General features: G+C 43.8%; 1 protein-coding gene across 3 annotated transcripts in view; it reads left to right on the forward strand.

The window, feature by feature from the left end:
* The window catches only part of GIPR (gastric inhibitory polypeptide receptor), a 142,229-nt gene that overhangs the window by 59,024 nt on the left and 63,935 nt on the right, over nt 1–19,270 (forward strand). For all 3 annotated transcript variants that reach the window (XM_075186173.1, XM_075186172.1, XM_075186174.1), the window contains exon 2: nt 9,727–10,529. In XM_075186173.1, the coding sequence (XP_075042274.1) occupies nt 9,740–10,529 (790 nt within the window). In that variant the 5' untranslated portion in view covers nt 9,727–9,739. The remainder of the gene's footprint in view (nt 1–9,726; nt 10,530–19,270) is intronic.

Genomic DNA, 19,270 nt, shown 5'->3' on the forward strand with positions numbered 1-19,270 from the left:
AGCATGTAATGAGGGTGGATGAGAGACGCAGATCTTTTGCAGAACGGAGTTGCCGAGTTGGGAGATATTTTGAGACAAGAGAGGAGATGTATGTTGGTGCAGCTTTGTTGATGGCCTTGTAGGTTAGTAAAAGTATTTTATATTGGATTCGGTAGAAGACAGGCAGCCAGTGTAGAGACATACAGAGTGATTCAACAGAGGAATAGCTATTTGCAAGGAAAATCAGTCTTGCCGAAGCATGCAAAATAGATTTTAGGGGTTTGAGTCTGTTTTTGGGAAGACCAGTAAGGAGGGAATTGCAATAGTCAATGCGGGAGATGATTAGTGCATGAATTAAGGTTTTAGCAGTGTCTTGTGTGAGATATGTGCGGATTCTGGAAATGTTCTTTAGATGTATGTAACATGATTTAGATATAGAGTCAATGTGGGGAACAAAGGATAGGCGTGAATCAAGGATTACACCTAGGCAGCGAGCTTGTGGGGTGGGATTTATGGTCATGTTATCAACAGAGATAGAAATGTCAGGTATGCTCTTGTTGGCGGGTGGGAATATTATTAACTCTGTTTTAGAAAGATTAAGTTTGAGTTGACGAGAGGACATCCAAGATGAAATGGCAGAAAGACAGTCAGTTACACGGGACAACACAGATGTCGAGATATCAGGAGAGGATAGATAGATTTGGGTATCATCCGCATAGAGATGATACTGAAAGCCAAAGGAACTTATTAGATTTCCAAGAGAAGCGGTATAGATAGAGAACAGCAGAGGACCTAGCACCGAGCCTTGTGGTACTCCAACTGATAGGGGAAGCGGAGCAGAGGTGGCTCCAGAGAAATTAACAGTGAAAGAGCGATTAGAGAGGTAAGATGAGAACCAGGATAGAACTGTGTCTTGAAGACCTAGGGATTGCAGCGTTTGTATGAGAAGAGAGTGGTCAACGGTGTCAAATGCAGCCGAGAGATCAAGGAGAATTAGGAGAGAGTAATGGCGTTCAGTCTTAGCAGTGATCAGATCATTAACAACCTTGGTCAGCGCAGTCTCTGTGGAGTGTTGAGAACGAAAGCCAGACTGAAGAGGATCCAACAGGTTGTTTGCGGAAAGAAAGCGTGTGAGGCGAGTGTAGGCAAGTCTCTCTAGAAGCTTGGAGGGGCAAGGGAGCTGAGAGATGGGACGGTAATTTGAGAGAGAGTTTGGGTCAGAGTTTTGTTTTTTTAGAATAGGAGTAATCACTGCATGCTTGTATAGTGATGGAAAGATGCCAGTAGAGAGTGAGAGATTACAGATTTGAGTTAGAGGTGAAATGAGCACAGAAGACAGGGATCTACCAATTTGCGAGGGAATAGGATCAAGAGGACAGGAGGTAGAGTAGGAAGATAAGAAGAGCGTAGAAATTTCCTCTTCATTTGTGGGGTCAAATGAAGAAAGGGTGTCAGAGGGTAGAGGGAAGGAAATGAGCTGATGGCTTGTTGAGGAAGAGGATACCATTTCTAGTCTGATCTTGTCAATCTTGTCCTTGAAGTAGGAAGCAAGGTCCTGAGCACTGATAGTAGATGGAGGGTTCGGGGTGGGAGGATTGAGAAGATGATTAAATGTATTGAAAAGGGCGTTTGGGGTTAGAAGCCTGAGCATAGATAAGAGATTGAAAGTATGTTTGTTTTGCAGTGTCCAGAGCATTTCGATAGGAGTGGTAGACAGAAGTATATGTGAAGAAGTCATTAGAACTTCGAGATTTACGCCAGTGACGTTCTGCTTTACGGGACAGTTTTTGAAGATTTCGTGTTGCTTTGGTGTGCCACGGTTGACATCGAAGTCGACGTGTAGTATGAAGTGTCGCTGGAGCCACTTGATCAAGGGCCGTTGCTAAGGTTAGGTGAAAATGAGGTACTGCCATCTCAGGGGATGAGAATGTAGAGATAGGGAGAGAAGGTGTTGGAGAGAGGTGGAAAATTGTTGAAGATTAATAGAATTAAGATTTCTACGAGTATGAGGAGGCTTGGTTGAGTTAGACAGTAGAGAGGTTAGAGCAGTGGGGGTGAGAGTGTAGCTGATAAGGTGATGATCCGAGGGGGAAGGGTGTATTAATAAAATTAGAAACTGAGCATAGTCTAGAGAAAACAAGATCAAGGCAGTGGCCATCCTTATGAGTAGATGATTCAATCCACTGGGGAGAGGTCAAGTGAGGATGTTAGAGAGAGTAGTTTGGAAGCAGCTTTGGAAGGTGGGTTATCAATGGGGATGTTGAAGTCACCCATGATGATGGTGGGGATGTCTGAAGATAAGAAGTGAGGGAGCCATGCAGAGAAATCCTCAATAAATTGTTGGTGTGCTCCAGGGGGACGATAGATCACCGCAACACGTAGGGAGAATGGATTAAAAATGCGAATAGCATGTACTTCAAAAGATGTGAACGTGAGTGATGGCACATTGGTAGAACTGTGTATGTGCACTGTGGGGAGAGAAGTAGTCCAACCCCACCTCCTTGTCTGCCTTCAGGTCTGGAGGTGTGGGTGAGATGGAGGCCACCATGTGAAAGTGCTGCAGGTGAGGCAGTGTCTGATTGCATGAGCCATGTTTCTGTTATTGCCAGAAGGTTGAGGTTTTTTGAGAGGAAAAGATCATGAACGGAGGTAAGTTTGTTACAAACAGAGCGTGCATTCCAAAGGGCACATTTAAAGGACTTGGGAAGAGAGGGGAGACAGGTGATGTGTTTGAGGTTTGCTATAGAACGGTAGTGTTCTGATGTATGTGTGTGTGAGGAGTGTGGGGGACCTGGATTAGGCGATATATCACCAGCTAATAAAAGCAGAGTGAGCGAAAGATAGGCAAGGGGATTGTAAGATGTGTGGCCTTTTATTTTCTGGCGACAGGTGGAGGCTGTACTTGTTAGAGATAATAAATAGGATAACAGTTCATGGGTGTTAAATAGTGGTGAGTGGAGTAATGCAGGTGCAATATGAACAAATTTGTGTGTTGGTGGAGGGGTGAAAGATGACACAGTCCTAAAGATCATGCCATGAAATGAGACTAAGAAAAGCAATTTGTGAAACATTGTGATAAAAGGGGTAAAAGCAAAAAGCAAGGGTATTTTAAGAATTACCTCTTAGCAGTATTCCATATAAATAGACAAGTAGTGCAGAAATAGGCTGTGGCAGATGTTGCTTATTGCTGGGAGTAAAAGCAAGTCAAATGTAGTCCAATGTTTGTCCAACTGTGTTGTCTAACTGTGCATTTTCGTCCACTTTGTGAGAAAATCCCACTTAGTGTAGAAATCACACACGTCTACCCCAGGAGTAGGGATCAGGATGATACACCAGGGGTATGGATCAGGGTGATACACCAGGAGTAGGGATCAGGGTGATACCCCAGGGGTATGGATCAGGGTGATACACCAGGGTATGGATCAGGGTGATACACCAGGGGTATGGATCAGGGTGATACACCAGGGGTAGGGATCAGGGTGATACACCAGGAGTAGGGATCAGGGTGATACCCCAGGGGTAGGGATCAGGGTGATACACCAGGGGTATGGATCAGGGTGATACCCCAGGGGTATGGATCAGGGTGATACCCCAGGGGTATGGATCGGGGTGATACACCAGGAGTAGGGATCGGGGTGATACCCCAGGGTTTGGATCAGGGTGATACACCAGGAGTAGGGATCAGGGTGATACACCAGGGGTATGGATCAGGGTGATACCCCAGGGGTAGGAATCAGGGTGATACACCAGGAGTAGGGATCAGGATGATACACCAGGAGTAGGGATCAGGGTGATACACCAGGGTATGGATCAGGGTGATACACCAGGGGTATGGATCAGGGTGATACCCCAGGGGTAGGGATCAGGGTGATACACCAGGGGTAGGGATCAGGATGATACACCAGGAGTAGGGATCAGGGTGATACACCAGGGTATGGATCAGGGTGATACACCAGGGGTATGGATCAGGGTGATACCCCAGGGGTATGGATCAGGGTGATACCCCAGGGGTATGGATCAGGGTGATACCCCAGGGGTAGGGATCAGGGTGATACACCAGGGTATGGATCAGGGTGATACACCAGGGGTAGGGATCAGGGTGATACCCCAGGGGTATGGATCAGGGTGATACCCCAGGGGTAGGGATCAGGGTGATACACCAGGGGTATGGATCAGGGTGATACACCAGGGGTATGGATCATGGTGATACCCCAGGGGTATGGATCAGGGTGATACACCAGGAGTAGGGATCAGGGTGATACACCAGGGGTATGGATCAGGGTGATACACGAGGGGTATGGATCAGGGTGATACACCAGGGGTATGGATCAGGATGATACACCAGGGGTAGGAATCAGGGTGATACACCAGGAGTAGGGATCAGGGTGATACACCAGGGGTATGGATCAGGATGATACACCAGGGATATGGATCAGGGTGATACCCCAGGGGTAGGGATCAGGGTGATACACCAGGAGTAGGGATCAGGATGATACACCAGGAGTAGGGATCAGGGTGATATACCAGGGTATGGATCAGGGTGATACACCAGGGGTATGGATCAGGGTGATACCCCAGGGGTATGGATCAGGGTGATACACCAGGGGTATGGATCAGGGTGATACCCCAGGGGTAGGGATCAGGGTGATACACCAGGGGTATGGATCAGGGTGATACACCAGGGGTATGGATCATGGTGATACCCCAGGGGTATGGATCAGGGTGATACACCAGGAGTAGGGATCAGGGTGATACACCAGGGGTATGGATCAGGGTGATACACGAGGGGTATGGATCAGGGTGATACACCAGGAGTAGGGATCAGGGTGATACACCAGGGGTATGGATCAGGGTGATACACGAGGAGTATGGATCAGGGTGATACACCAGGAGTAGGGATCAGGGTGATACACCAGGGGTATGGATCAGGGTGATACACGAGGGGTATGGATCAGGGTGATACACCAGGGGTATGGATCAGGGTGATACACCAGGAGTAGGGATCAGGGTGATACACCAGGGGTATGGATCAGGGTGATACACGAGGGGTATGGATCAGGGTGATACACCAGGAGTAGGGATCAGGGTGATACCCCAGGGGTAGGGATCAGGGTGATACACCAGGGTATGGATCAGGGTGATACACCAGGGGTATGGATCAGGGTGATACCCCAGGGGTATGGATCAGGGTGATACCCCAGGGGTAGGGATCAGGGTGATACACCAGGGGTATGGATCAGGGTGATACCCCAGGGGTATGGATCATGGTGATACCCCAGGGGTATGGATCATGGTGATACACCAGGGGTATGGATCAGGGTGATACCCCAGGGGTAGGGATCAGGGTGATACACCAAGGTATGGATCAGGGTGATACACCAGGGGTAGGGATCAGGGTGATACCCCAGGGGTATGGATCAGGGTGATACCCCAGGGGTAGGGATCAGGGTGATACACCAGGGGTATGGATCAGGGTGATACACCAGGGGTATGGATCATGGTGATACCCCAGGGGTATGGATCAGGGTGATACACCAGGAGTAGGGATCAGGGTGATACACCAGGGGTATGGATCAGGGTGATACACGAGGGGTATGGATCAGGGTGATACACCAGGGGTATGGATCAGGATGATACACCAGGGGTAGGAATCAGGGTGATACACCAGGAGTAGGGATCAGGGTGATACACCAGGGGTATGGATCAGGATGATACACCAGGGATATGGATCAGGGTGATACCCCAGGGGTAGGGATCAGGGTGATACACCAGGAGTAGGGATCAGGATGATACACCAGGAGTAGGGATCAGGGTGATATACCAGGGTATGGATCAGGGTGATACACCAGGGGTATGGATCAGGGTGATACCCCAGGGGTATGGATCAGGGTGATACCCCAGGGGTAGGGATCAGGGTGATACACCAGGGTATGGATCAGGGTGATACCCCAGGGGTATGGATCAGGGTGATACCCCAGGGGTATGGATCAGGGTGATACCCCAGGGGTAGGGATCAGGGTGATACACCAGGGGTATGGATCAGGGTGATACACCAGGGGTATGGATCATGGTGATACCCCAGGGGTATGGATCAGGGTGATACACCAGGAGTAGGGATCAGGGTGATACACCAGGGGTATGGATCAGGGTGATACACGAGGGGTATGGATCAGGGTGATACACCAGGAGTAGGGATCAGGGTGATACACCAGGGGTATGGATCAGGGTGATACACGAGGAGTATGGATCAGGGTGATACACCAGGAGTAGGGATCAGGGTGATACACCAGGGGTATGGATCAGGGTGATACACGAGGGGTATGGATCAGGGTGATACACCAGGGGTATGGATCAGGGTGATACACGAGGAGTATGGATCAGGGTGATACACCAGGAGTAGGGATCAGGGTGATACACCAGGGGTATGGATCAGGGTGATACACGAGGGGTATGGATCAGGGTGATACACCAGGAGTAGGGATCAGGGTGATACCCCAGGGGTAGGGATCAGGGTGATACACCAGGGTATGGATCAGGGTGATACACCAGGGGTATGGATCAGGGTGATACCCCAGGGGTATGGATCAGGGTGATACCCCAGGGGTAGGGATCAGGGTGATACACCAGGGGTATGGATCAGGGTGATACCCCAGGGGTATGGATCATGGTGATACCCCAGGGGTATGGATCAGGGTGATACACCAGGAGTAGGGATCAGGGTGATACACCAGGGGTATGGATCAGGGTGATACACGAGGGGTATGGATCAGGGTGATACACCAGGGGTATGGATCAGGGTGATACACGAGGAGTATGGATCAGGGTGATACACCAGGAGTAGGGATCAGGGTGATACACCAGGGGTATGGATCAGGGTGATACACGAGGGGTATGGATCAGGGTGATACACCAGGAGTAGGGATCAGGGTGATACCCCAGGGGTATGGATCAGGGTGATACACCAGGGGTATGGATCAGGGTGATACCCCAGGGGTATGGATCAGGGTGATACCCCAGGGGTAGGGATCAGGGTGATACACCAGGGGTATGGATCAGGGTGATACCCCAGGGGTATGGATCATGGTGATACCCCAGGGGTATGGATCAGGGTGATACACCAGGAGTAGGGATCAGGGTGATACACCAGGGGTAGGGATCAGGGTGATACCCCAGGGGTATGGATCATGGTGATACCCCAGGGGTATGGATCAGGGTGATACACCAGGAGTAGGGATCAGGGTGATACACCAGGGGTAGGGATCAGGGTGATACCCCAGGGGTATGGATCAGGGTGATACACCAGGGGTATGGATCAGGGTGATACCCCAGGGGTATGGATCAGGGTGATACCCCAGGGGTAGGGATCAGGGTGATACACCAGGGGTATGGATCAGGGTGATACACCAGGGTATGGATCATGGTGATACCCCAGGGGTAGGAATCAGGGTGATACACCAGGAGTAGGGATCAGGATGATACACCAGGAGTAGGGATCAGGGTGATACACCAGGGTATGGATCAGGGTGATACCCCAGGGGTATGGATCAGGGTGATACACCAGGAGTAGGGATCAGGGTGATACACCAGGAGTAGGGATCAGGGTGATACACCAGGGGTATGGATCAGGGTGATACACCAGGGGTATGAGGATGGTCACAGTGTGAGTTATACCCCATTCATACTGCACCAAAAACCCGGGTTTTTGCAGGGGCACGCTGGGTCTTGGTGCAGTATGAATAGTCCAACTCCAAAATCCCGGGTCTAAAATCCCGAGATTTAGACCCGGGATTTTGCGAGGGGTAATTCCCGGGTCTCACCATTCATACTGAAAAAAAAAATGTCAATGTAAAAAAAAATGATTGGACTAATGGACTAGAAATTACGTCATTTTAGTACCCAGAGGTCCCCCTGACAGCCGGCAACGCACCGGAGACACCGCTGGCTGAAAATAAGTAAAGTAAACATTTGTTATGTATTTTTTATTAATTAAAATCATTTATTTACACTTTTTTTTTTTTTTTTAAACCCGGGTCGGGCAGGTGCAGTATGAACCCGCCCGACCCGGGAATCTGCTTATCTATACTGCCCTGTGCCCCGGCAATATCCCGGGTTAACAACCCAGGATATTGCCGGGGCGGCAGTATGAAAGTGGTATTAGCTGTCAATTATTCTTTGACAGAAATAGAATTGAAAAAAAAATATAAAAATATTATTTTCCCTTGGATTTATGTGTATTATTTTTGCATACAACTAAATAAGTATTTCTGTCCTGACCTAAATACTTATTACATTCTTTTGACCCAACTACTTCTAAAACAGGACTGCTCGGTAATTATTTTGGAGGGGTGCCTTGAAATAATTATGGAGACTCTAAGGGTGCCGCAAACTGCAAAAGTTTGGGAACCACTGCGTTAGAGTATCAAGGACGCAACATATTAAATTATAGATTTAATATACAAAAGTACAGGGCATACAGATTTAAAAAAATAACTAATAAACAATAGATTGAGATAACATATACAAGCAACAGTTTAAAATAAAAATGATTAGATTCAGAATGCCACTCACATGAATGGCATACTCTGTTCCATAGGAAATTGGCAAGGAAGATGGACAGCTTATCAGTGTAAATTGATTTACCAAAAAGCCTGACCCCTTGATATACCTAGTCTCAGTCTTTTAAAGACACTTCCACAACTCTTTCTACCCCCAGTGGGTTGTGGTCTGTGACACTTTTTTCAATCACTATTTGCCTGATTTACTAACCAGTTCTACTAGGTGATCTAACTTTTCCGTAGAGCGTCACATCGATCCAATTTTATCCTTAATAAATCCCCTATGACTCTCTCTATCTTTTGATACCAAACATGATGAAGTTTTGACAAAGTAACATACCTTTTCCAAAGATATGTGATTTTAGCTGTTCTCTGGTATACCACCCGTACCTGTCATTCACAACCCTGGTGTGATTTCTGCTCCTCAGTATGGAGTCCACCCGGTTTTCCCAAAATTTCAACTATGAAGACATTTTTCTTTGAAGATCATATTTCTATATACCTGTATTGGCCTTAAAAATGTTGCCTTGGGCTGCAAGGATGTCCAGCTGTGACCGGCCCCACAAAGTCTATTCAGAAGTCCAAAAACGAACTTGTGTCAAGATATATCTCGCAGTAAGAGCTCTTTGAAGTTGCTACAGGTGAGTCTGCTATTTTCTAACATGGGGATGTGCAGAGCCATCAAATACATTTACATCAGACTTTCTGTCTTCACATTTTATACTTTCGTAGCTGAACTTATCAATGGATTCATTTGATATAACATATTTACACTGCAGTTATGATTCATCCCATATAAATAACTGTAAGTTCCCTATGTTCACAGTGTCCTAAGCCAGAACATTGAAATCCTCTTTTTTCTTTCCTATGTAGTGACATTCCTAAGTTTATATTATTAAAGTGATCAATATTCCTATTACTTATTATTATATTACTATGGATCCCGTCAAATTATTCTCAAAAGGGGATTTCAAAGCACTGTAAGTTGTGGATGAACTACTTGGGGAAGGACATCAGAGGAAATGAATGATATTATCCTTTATTTATTTTTTGCAGTTGTTTGATCTTATTGCATTATTTATTTTTTATTGTATTTCATTAGTTTATTATTTATATTTATTTGTTATTTTTATTTGTTATTTTTATATACTTTATTCTATGTAATTCCATTAAATTCTTTGTATTATTGCAGAAGACATCCATAGATGGACCGCCAGGACCATCCGCCAGGACCATCCGCCAGAACCATCCGCCAGGACCATCCGACAGGACCATCCGCCAGAACCATCCGCCAGAACCATCCGCCAGAACCATCCGCCAGAACCATCCGCCAGGACCATCCGCCAGGACCATCCGACAGGACCATCCGCCAGAACCATCCGCCAGGACCATCCGACAGGACCATCCGCCAGAACCATCCGACAGGACCATCCGCCAGAACCATCTGCCAGAACCATCCGCCAGAACCATCTGCCAGAACCATCCGCCAGAACCATCCGCCAGAACCATCCGCCAGAACCATCCGACAGGACCATCCGCCAGAACCATCTGCCAGGACCATCAACCAGAACCATCTGCCAGAACCATCCGCCAGGACCATCCGCCAGGACCATCAACCAGAACCATCCGCCAGAACCATCCGCCAGAACCATCCGCCAGAACCATCCGCCAGGACCATCCGCCAGAACCATCCGCCAGAACCATCCGCCAGGACCATCAACCAGAACCATCCACCAGGACCATCAACCAGAACCATCTGCCAGGACCATCCACCAGGACCATCCGCCAAGACCATCCGCCAGGACCATCAACAAGAACCATCCGCCAGAACCATCTGCCAGGACCATCCGCCAGAACCATCTGCCAGGACCATCAACCAGAACCATCCACCAGAACCATCTGCCAGGACCATCCGCCAGAACCATCCGCCAGGACCATCAACCAGAACCATCCGCCAGGACCATCCAGAAAACATCCCCCAGTCTCCTCACCCAGGTATTTGTTTTCATCCTTTTCCATTTGATTTATCTATCTTCAGATATGATTTTCTGTGACTGTATTTATAATTTAGTTAATCAAAATTCGGTCAAAATGTCCTTACCTGGGACATCATTTAACGTAAGTACTTCTTAGATGTATCTTATATTATATGTCATAATAAAAGATACATGGTTGATGTATTCGTTCAGGCCTCTTGGAGTTATGGTATCCATTAAGAAGATCCACCGACTATCTCTTTTGAGAAGTTTGTGGTGAGATCTCCACCTCTCGTTCTCAAAGAAACTTTTTCCAAACCTAAAGCACTTATATCATATGGATTGCCCCCATGTTCATTCTTGTCTATCCACAGAGGTCAAGATCATCCTTTTATTAATGTTCGTCTCTATATTTGGAATATTACCCACGTGTTCTAGAATACTCCTTTTCAGTGGTCTAGTGCTCATCCCTATGTAGTAGATGTTACAAGTACATTCTAAAGTTATCTATAACAATTTTACCAATGACTGATTAAAAAAAAGTAATATGTACACTCTACTATACTGTGCTCTTCATCTGTCATAACCATCAGCTAAAAAGATCCTGACTCTGTAACCTCTATGAAGATCCTGATGGTGAGTGCGTACACACTGCAGGACTGCAACAACACCGTTACATTGCTGAACAAGATTTTTAAGTCAGTTTGAAAATCTCGATCAATGACTTCATGTGTTTTGGAGCGATAATTGTTCATCGTTCCAGGATAAACACTACTGTGATATTGGGCCAATCAGTCGTTTATCGTGTGATTGACCCAATAATCTGCTGACAACACTGTAGTGTGTACCCAGCCTAACACATAGATGACTCCTTCTGTGTCACAAGTTATATGATCAGATATCTTGTGATCCTTCTGATATTTGTCGTTTACCATCATGTGTTTACAGTGTTTACAGTGTTTGCATTCTTTTATGTGGGTCAAAGTGACTGTGGATCGTCTCCAACTGATGACAACATTCAGTTGTAAGTCTGGGTCTGTTAATATATATCCCAAAATTATTGTAATGTGCCTCTAATGCAGGGGTTAGGGAACTTTTTTACCTGTTACCCCAAAATATATTTAGATACGCCGACGTTACCCCCTTGATTTGAAAGGAAGGAAATCATATATTATTAATTATTGGAATTTAAAATTTTATTGAATCTATTCAAAATTTCTTTGAAAGCTTCAACATCAAAACTTCAGGTTTTGGAGAAATGATGTTGCTTCATTTTTGATACGAGAGCATCAATATTTGGTTATTTTGATGTCAGAGCAATTTGGATACAGTCTTCAGTGTCCAATCGATTTCTCTGCTTTGTTTTTATGTTCATTAGAGTGGAAAATCCTTGTTCGCAAAGGTAGGTTGTTGCAACAGGCAGCAACTTTTTGACTGCCTCCTCATGTGCAATTTTGAATGACTTTGCATCTGTTGACATCCAAAATATGACAGATCTGCTTTGTTTTCAAATGCAGTACGTGCTTCATTATTGCATCGAAGCTCAAGAAGTGCCTCTGCCAACCCTTGAGGTTCTTCTGGTACAACAGCAATTTCACATTTAAAGGGGTCTACAATCCAACTGGCAGCATGTGAATCGGCAGCATTACCCCCAGGAATTTCATTTTTACCCCATTTGGGGTAATTTACCCCTGTTCCCTGACCACAGCTCTAATGGATTTCCATTAATTACTGAAATGTCCCGTGGATCTTATTACATTCCTCTTTCTTCTTCCGATATCTAATTTGGATACAGAAGGGAATTTTGATGTTATGATTATTATATGCTTTTTGTTTTAATCTATTGGAAAGATCTTCTTATTTTATCTTAAAGCCCTGTTCCTCTGAGTAATTTCATCTGAAGCGTAAAAATTCTCCTTTAGGTATTCCTTTAAAAATGGGAGGAAATTCGGAACTACTGTGGTGTAATAAACTATTAGCTGCTTGGTATTTACAATATATGTCAATTTACACATTTCCTTCCAAACTCTGATGTGCAAATCTAGAAACTTGTATTTATCAATTTCACTAGTCAGGTTCAGATCGTTCTGGTTTAGTTTATTGATGGATTCTATAATTTTGTTTTGTTTTTTTACGGTTCCAGATGATAAAAATATCATGGATATAACGTATCCACTTGTTCACATGTTGCGTAAATTCCTCATTCTATTCCGTGAAAACTGTTTCATTCTCCCAACACCCAAGGTACAGATTTGCATACTTTGGAGCACATGTGGTGCCCATTGCTGTTCCTCGGGTCTGGAGATAGAGTTTGTTGCCAAAGACAAAATAGTTTTTTGGTTGGTATGAATTCCAAGAGTCCAATTAAGAACATGTTGAATTACGCATTATCTTCCATTTTAAAAAAATGTTGTATCGCAATAATTCTTTTTACATACTCGTATACAATTATTCATTGTCACATGCCAGGTGTTTTTATCCAGATGAAGATAGTGAAGTCTTCTTAGTATATCAGATGCATAGTGCATTAATAAGGTAGGCTGGTAACATTCTCTCAAGTGTGTATCTATGAATACACTCCCCTGTTCTAACAACCCTCCAAATAATAATAATCTGTTATCCTTCTGGTATTTTATTATTTTTATGAATTTTAGGCAACAAGTAAAAGGTTGGGTCCTTCAGATCCACTTTTAAGAACTTATATTCTGATAGTACTATGACTCCATTTTTGGAAACGTCACCAATTATTCTTTCATATAGTTCTTTAAACTTGCTGGTAGGATTTAGAATTAACCGTTTATAACAGTTATTATTTCTGAGTTGTCTGAAGTTCTAATTTTTATATTCTTCCTGTGGCCAAATGACATTATTTCTACATTTATCAGATGGTTTAATCTGCACATCTTCCATTCTTGTTAGAGTTCCTTTATTAATCCTTTTGTTTGAATTTAATTTCAGTTTGTCTAAATCTTCTGATACCATAATGACAAAAGTTCTAATTTGTGGGCAATTCATTTAACTTGGAAAGAATTTAGATTTTTTTCTTATGGATAAATCTAGTTTGGGAGCAGCAATCATTTCATCTGATGTCCTACAATCAGCAGTTCATCCAGAACTTACAGTCATTTTAAATCCTCTTTCAAGAATAATTTGACGGGATCCATAGCGGTATCTATGACGTTATAATGCTCTACTGCAGAGTAGTATTTAAATGAGATTTAGATTATCACTAATGTTATAATTATCTTGCTCTATTTCAGAGGTAGTATTTAGAGAGGATTTTGGGGATTTTTCTGAGTACAGTATTTGGCAACAGCTAATTTCCTTGCAAATAATTGTCTGTGTTTTTCCCAAGAGAAGCGATAAAAGTTTTTGGATGGTGATGGGGGTTATACCTTATAGAAAATATCAATATGAATTGGAAAGAGAGTTTTGTTTGAAAGATTAATTACGCTCAAGGCTGACACCAAGGGCTAGATTTACTAACCTGCGGGTTTGAAACAGTGGAGATGTTGCCTAAAGCAACCAATCAGATTCTAGCTGTCATTTATTTAGTGCATTCTACAAAATGACAGCTAGAATCTGATTGGTTGCTATAGGTAACATCTCCACTTTTCCAACCCGCAGTTTAGTAAATATACCTCCAAGTCAACTTGTATTTGTGAAATCTGATCGTCTTTTCAGTTTGAAGATCATATACTGAATAGACTCTCGGCCTTAGGCCTCAAGGAGTCACAGGTAGTATCAGATATCCATCAAAGGGTCTCCTGTTCCACCAAATCCTTATTTGCCTTTCAAGTAATATTTTAGGGCTATTTCCAGTTAGTTGAGGTTTGTTTTTCTACTTCTGTGTCTTCTAAAAATGTTGAGTGGTTTTGTTCTTTCCATTTATTTTGTCTACTGTTTATCATTGCGAATAGACTAAAACTGGCCATTATTTGTAATCTGTATCCGTATCTTCGATATGTTCACTACTCCTGATTCTTGTAGAGGATGGCGGCTTTGCTTACATTTGTAGTTTTTAATGTTTAGAAAAATATTTTTTTCCTATTACTATATTCATTTTTACTTCCAATTGCTATATTGATAATTATTATTAAAATTCTGTGCTGGATTATATGAGAATTTGAGAAAGACCTCGACAGAGAACCCTAACAATTGTAACAAGAGAATACCCGCAGCAGATGACTTCCTACTGGTATTATATCCCAATGCAAGACTACTGAATAATAAACCCTGTATTAATCAAAGAAAGGGAATACCGACGGCACATTACATTTATTAACGGTACGAGGACAAAATGTAGTTTTTATTTTATTATTTGAAAAAGAAAAATATTTATTTATACATGTTTACAATTGATGTTCATTAATTGGTCATTCAGTATAGTAATCAGCTCTCGAATGCGTAATATAAAAATAAAATTAATAAGTGATCAAAGATGAAAATCTGTGTGAAATAGATTCACACGAGATACGGCTCCGTATATTACACTCCACACGGGATACGGCTCGGTATATTACACTCCACACGGGATACGGCTCGTATATTACACTCCACACGGGATACGGCTCGTATATTACACTCCACACGGGATACGGCTCAGTATATTACACTCCACACGGGATACGGCTCAGTATATTACACTCCACACGGGATACGGCTCAGTATATTACACTCCACACGGGATACGGCTCAGTATATTACACTCCACACGGGATACGGCTCAGTATATTACACTCCACACGGGATACGGCTCAGTATATTACACTCCACACGGGATACGGCTCAGTATATTACACTCCACACGGGATACGGCTCAGTATATTACACTCCACACGGGATATGACTCGGTATATTACACTCCACACGGGATACGGCTCAGTATATTACACTCCACACGGGATACGACTCGGTATATTACACTCCACACGGGATACGGCTCGGTATATTACACTCCACACGGGATACGGCTCGGTATATTACACTCCACACGGGATACGGCTCGGTATATTACACTCCACACGGGATACGACTCGGCATATTACACTCCACACGGGATACGACTCGGCATATTACACTCCACACGGGATACGGCTCGGCATATTACACTACACACGGGATACGGCTCGGCATATTACACTCCACACGGGATACGGCTCGGCATATTACACTCCACACGGGATACGGCTCGGCATATTACACTCCACACGGGATACGGCTCGGTATATTACACTCCACACGGGATACGGCTCGGTATATTACACTTCACACGGGATACGGCTCGGTATATTACACTCCACACGGGATACGGCTCGGTATATTACACTCCACACGGGATACGGCTCGGTATATTACACTCCACACGGGATACGGCTCGGTATATTACACTCCACACGGGATACGGCTCCGTATATTACACTCCACACGGGATACGGCTCCGTATATTACACTCCACACGGGGTACGGCTCGGCATATTACACTCCACACGGGATACGACTCGGCATATTACACTCCACACGGGATACGGCTCGGTATATTACACTCCACACGGGATACGGCTCAGCTTTGTATTTTTGGCATCAGCTAATGCTCATTATAATTTGTCCCAGACATGTAAATCCACGACACATCTGCTTTGTGTACTAGTCCACATCTTGCGCCTCTGATCTTATCTTACTATTTGGGTTACTTGGGGCCTGTTTTGCCTCCCTCATATCCACAGCCCGTCCCCAAGATGACTTTTTGGATAGATATTAGAACAGAAGGGTTTTGTTAGCTTGGGTGAGGTTGGGGTAGTAATACTTATACCCTCAATGTCTGCCACCCATCCCCAACTCCAACACACTGCCACAATAACCCTGAGTTAGGGGCATATGGAGTGGTAGTGGGGTGAGGACGCTGGGGGGATACAGCCCTCAGCATCTCCCATTGCTCCCCTCACACCAGGTTCTGACCACATGAGGTTCTGGGGTACTCTGCCCCCTGGAGGACATTGGCTGATTTTCTCTACGACCAGCGTTGATATATACTGACATGAATATCAGAGTATACAGCTGGAGCTCAGGAACCTGACAGTATAATAAGCGCATTAATGTGGATAAAACTTTTATTTAGTATTTATAAGCCTCATGAAACTCACACATAATGTTCCAGTGTGTGGCCATTTACGGCGACAAATCAAGAAACATCTCTTTCCTCCAGACTAATTACAAGCCACCAATTAACGACAAACAAATGGATTCTATTATTAACTAATTGAAAATCACTAAACACACAGCTGATGCGAGATGTCGTAAGTAAATATCACATATCCGAGAGCTATGGGAGCGTTTCAGTACAATACCCAGTACCTCACTGCAGCAATATAAAGACCTGGATCTAACAACCTAGTGATGATAAAACTCAACCTACGAGAAAGAGCCGAGATCAGAATCCTCAAATACACTTTGTGGTTTCCTAGTATAACTGTCTCGGTTATAACATTTGTGTTTCAAATCATATGTGTGTATATATATATATATATATATGTATATGACAAAGAAACTTGTTGCCAGCTAATATTATAAACGTGGAGCTGAAATTGACGTCCCAGCTGTGTATCGTTTGCTCTTTTATTTACACTTTCTTACACTTTTTTTTAGAGATTAATCAGGAAGTCTCTTTGAAAAGGACTGACCATAAGTTTTAATATTAGAACAATTCAAGGAGAGTTTTACTGGAATACTTCTCGAATATATAAAATATATATGGCATATATAAAACTTTCAAAGGTGTTGGTTTTTATAAATAAATTAAGATGATGATAAGTAATCATCATCATCTATTTATTTATATAGCGCCACTAATTCCGCAGCGCTGTACAGAGAACTCACTCACATCAGTCCCTGCCCCATTGGAGCTTACAGTCTAAATTCCCTAATATACACAGAGAGAGAGAGAGACAGATTAGGGTCAATTTTGATAGCAGCCAGTTAACCTACCAGTATGTTTTTGGAGTGTGGGAGGAAACTGGAGCACCCGGAGGAAACCCACACAAACACAGGGAGAACATACAAACTCCACACAGATAAGGCCATGGTCGGGAATTGAACTCATGACCCCAGGGTTGTGAGGCAGAAGTGCTAACCACTAAGCCACCGTGATAAATGACAGCTGTCACATGCAAAATCTCCCTCTACCTGTATTTCATTTCCATGATGTGGACACATAATAAAATGGTCCTGAATTATATATTTGATCCCGATGACTGTAATACGGGCGGCCACAAAATCGCGGACGTGTTCTAGAAACAATGTCAGACTTCGTACCAGTACAGCTGGACAAGTAGGCCATCATTTATAAATGATTTTTCGGATCTGATTTGGTGCAGTTTGTAGAAACAGATGGAATTATATAACTCCTCCAGGATCGGGCGTCTCATCCCCCCCTCACACTGCTCCCTTCTACCTAAACCTCCCTCCCATGATCCTCTCTGGGCAAAGTGTAACTGAAATGTCCAAGACGTCGCTCCCTCTCCTGGCTCAGATATATTTATCTATTATAACTAGAATACATCTAGGAAATGACTTTATCAATGTTCCACTGTCCACGTAATAGTCTGATGTTTGTTACTTCATTTGTCATGATGAGAAGGTTCATCGAGATCCTTCACATTATCCTTAATGTGCTTATTAAGGAATTATTATTAAATATAAAACCTCTATGTCAGCCATGTATGAACCGGCGTAACGAGCGCCAGAGAATACGCGATTAAACAGGAAATAATATTTTTGTTCTCCCTGGTCGGGCGATTAACAATTGCTCCACTTTGAGTTTTATGTCTGGGGACATTACATCCATTAATACCACATGACTCAGAAACACATACTTTGCTTTATTTTGCCACACAGGTTTCCTTTCCATAAACAACCTATTGGATCCTCTCAGTCAGGTTTTTGCTCTCAACACTCCACAGAGACTGCGCTGACCAAGGTTGTCAATGATCTGATCACAGCTAGAACTAAAGGTGATTACTCTCTTCTAATTCTCCTGGATCTCTCTGCTGCATGTGACACTGTTGACCACTCTCTCCTCATACAAACGCTACAATCCCTAGGTCTTGAAGACACTGTCCTATCCTGGTTCTCATCCTACCTATCTAATTGCTCTTTCAGTGTTAATTTCTCTGGATCCACCTCTGCTCCGCTTCCTTTATCAGTTGGAGACCACAAGGCTCAGTCCTAGGTCCTCTGCTATTCTCTATTTACACCACTTCTCTAGGGAAACTAATAAGCTCCTTTGGATTTCAGTATCATCTCTATGTGGATGATACACAAATCTATCTATCCTCTCCTGATCTCTCACCATCTGTGTTGTCTCGCGTTACTGACTGTCTTTCTCCCATATCATCTTGGATGTCTTCTCGCCAACTCAAACTCAATCTCTCAAAAACAGAAATAATATTCCCACCTTCAACAGAAATTTCCTGCCTGACATTTCTATTTCTGTTGATAACATGACCAAAAATCCCACCCCGCAAGCTCGTTGCCTAGGTGTAATCCTTGACTCACAACTATCCTTTGTTCTCCACATCAACTCTATATCTAAATCATGTTACATACATCTAAAGAACATTTCCAGAATACGCACATATCTCACACAAGACACTGCAAAAACCTATTTCATGCCCTTATCTCCCGCATCGACTATTGCAATTCCCGCCTTATTGGTCTTCCCAAAATCAGACTTGAACCCCTACAATCTATTTTGCACGCAGC

This window comes from Mixophyes fleayi, chromosome 9 (assembly GCF_038048845.1).
Source record: "Mixophyes fleayi isolate aMixFle1 chromosome 9, aMixFle1.hap1, whole genome shotgun sequence".
NCBI lineage: Eukaryota > Metazoa > Chordata > Amphibia > Anura > Limnodynastidae > Mixophyes > Mixophyes fleayi.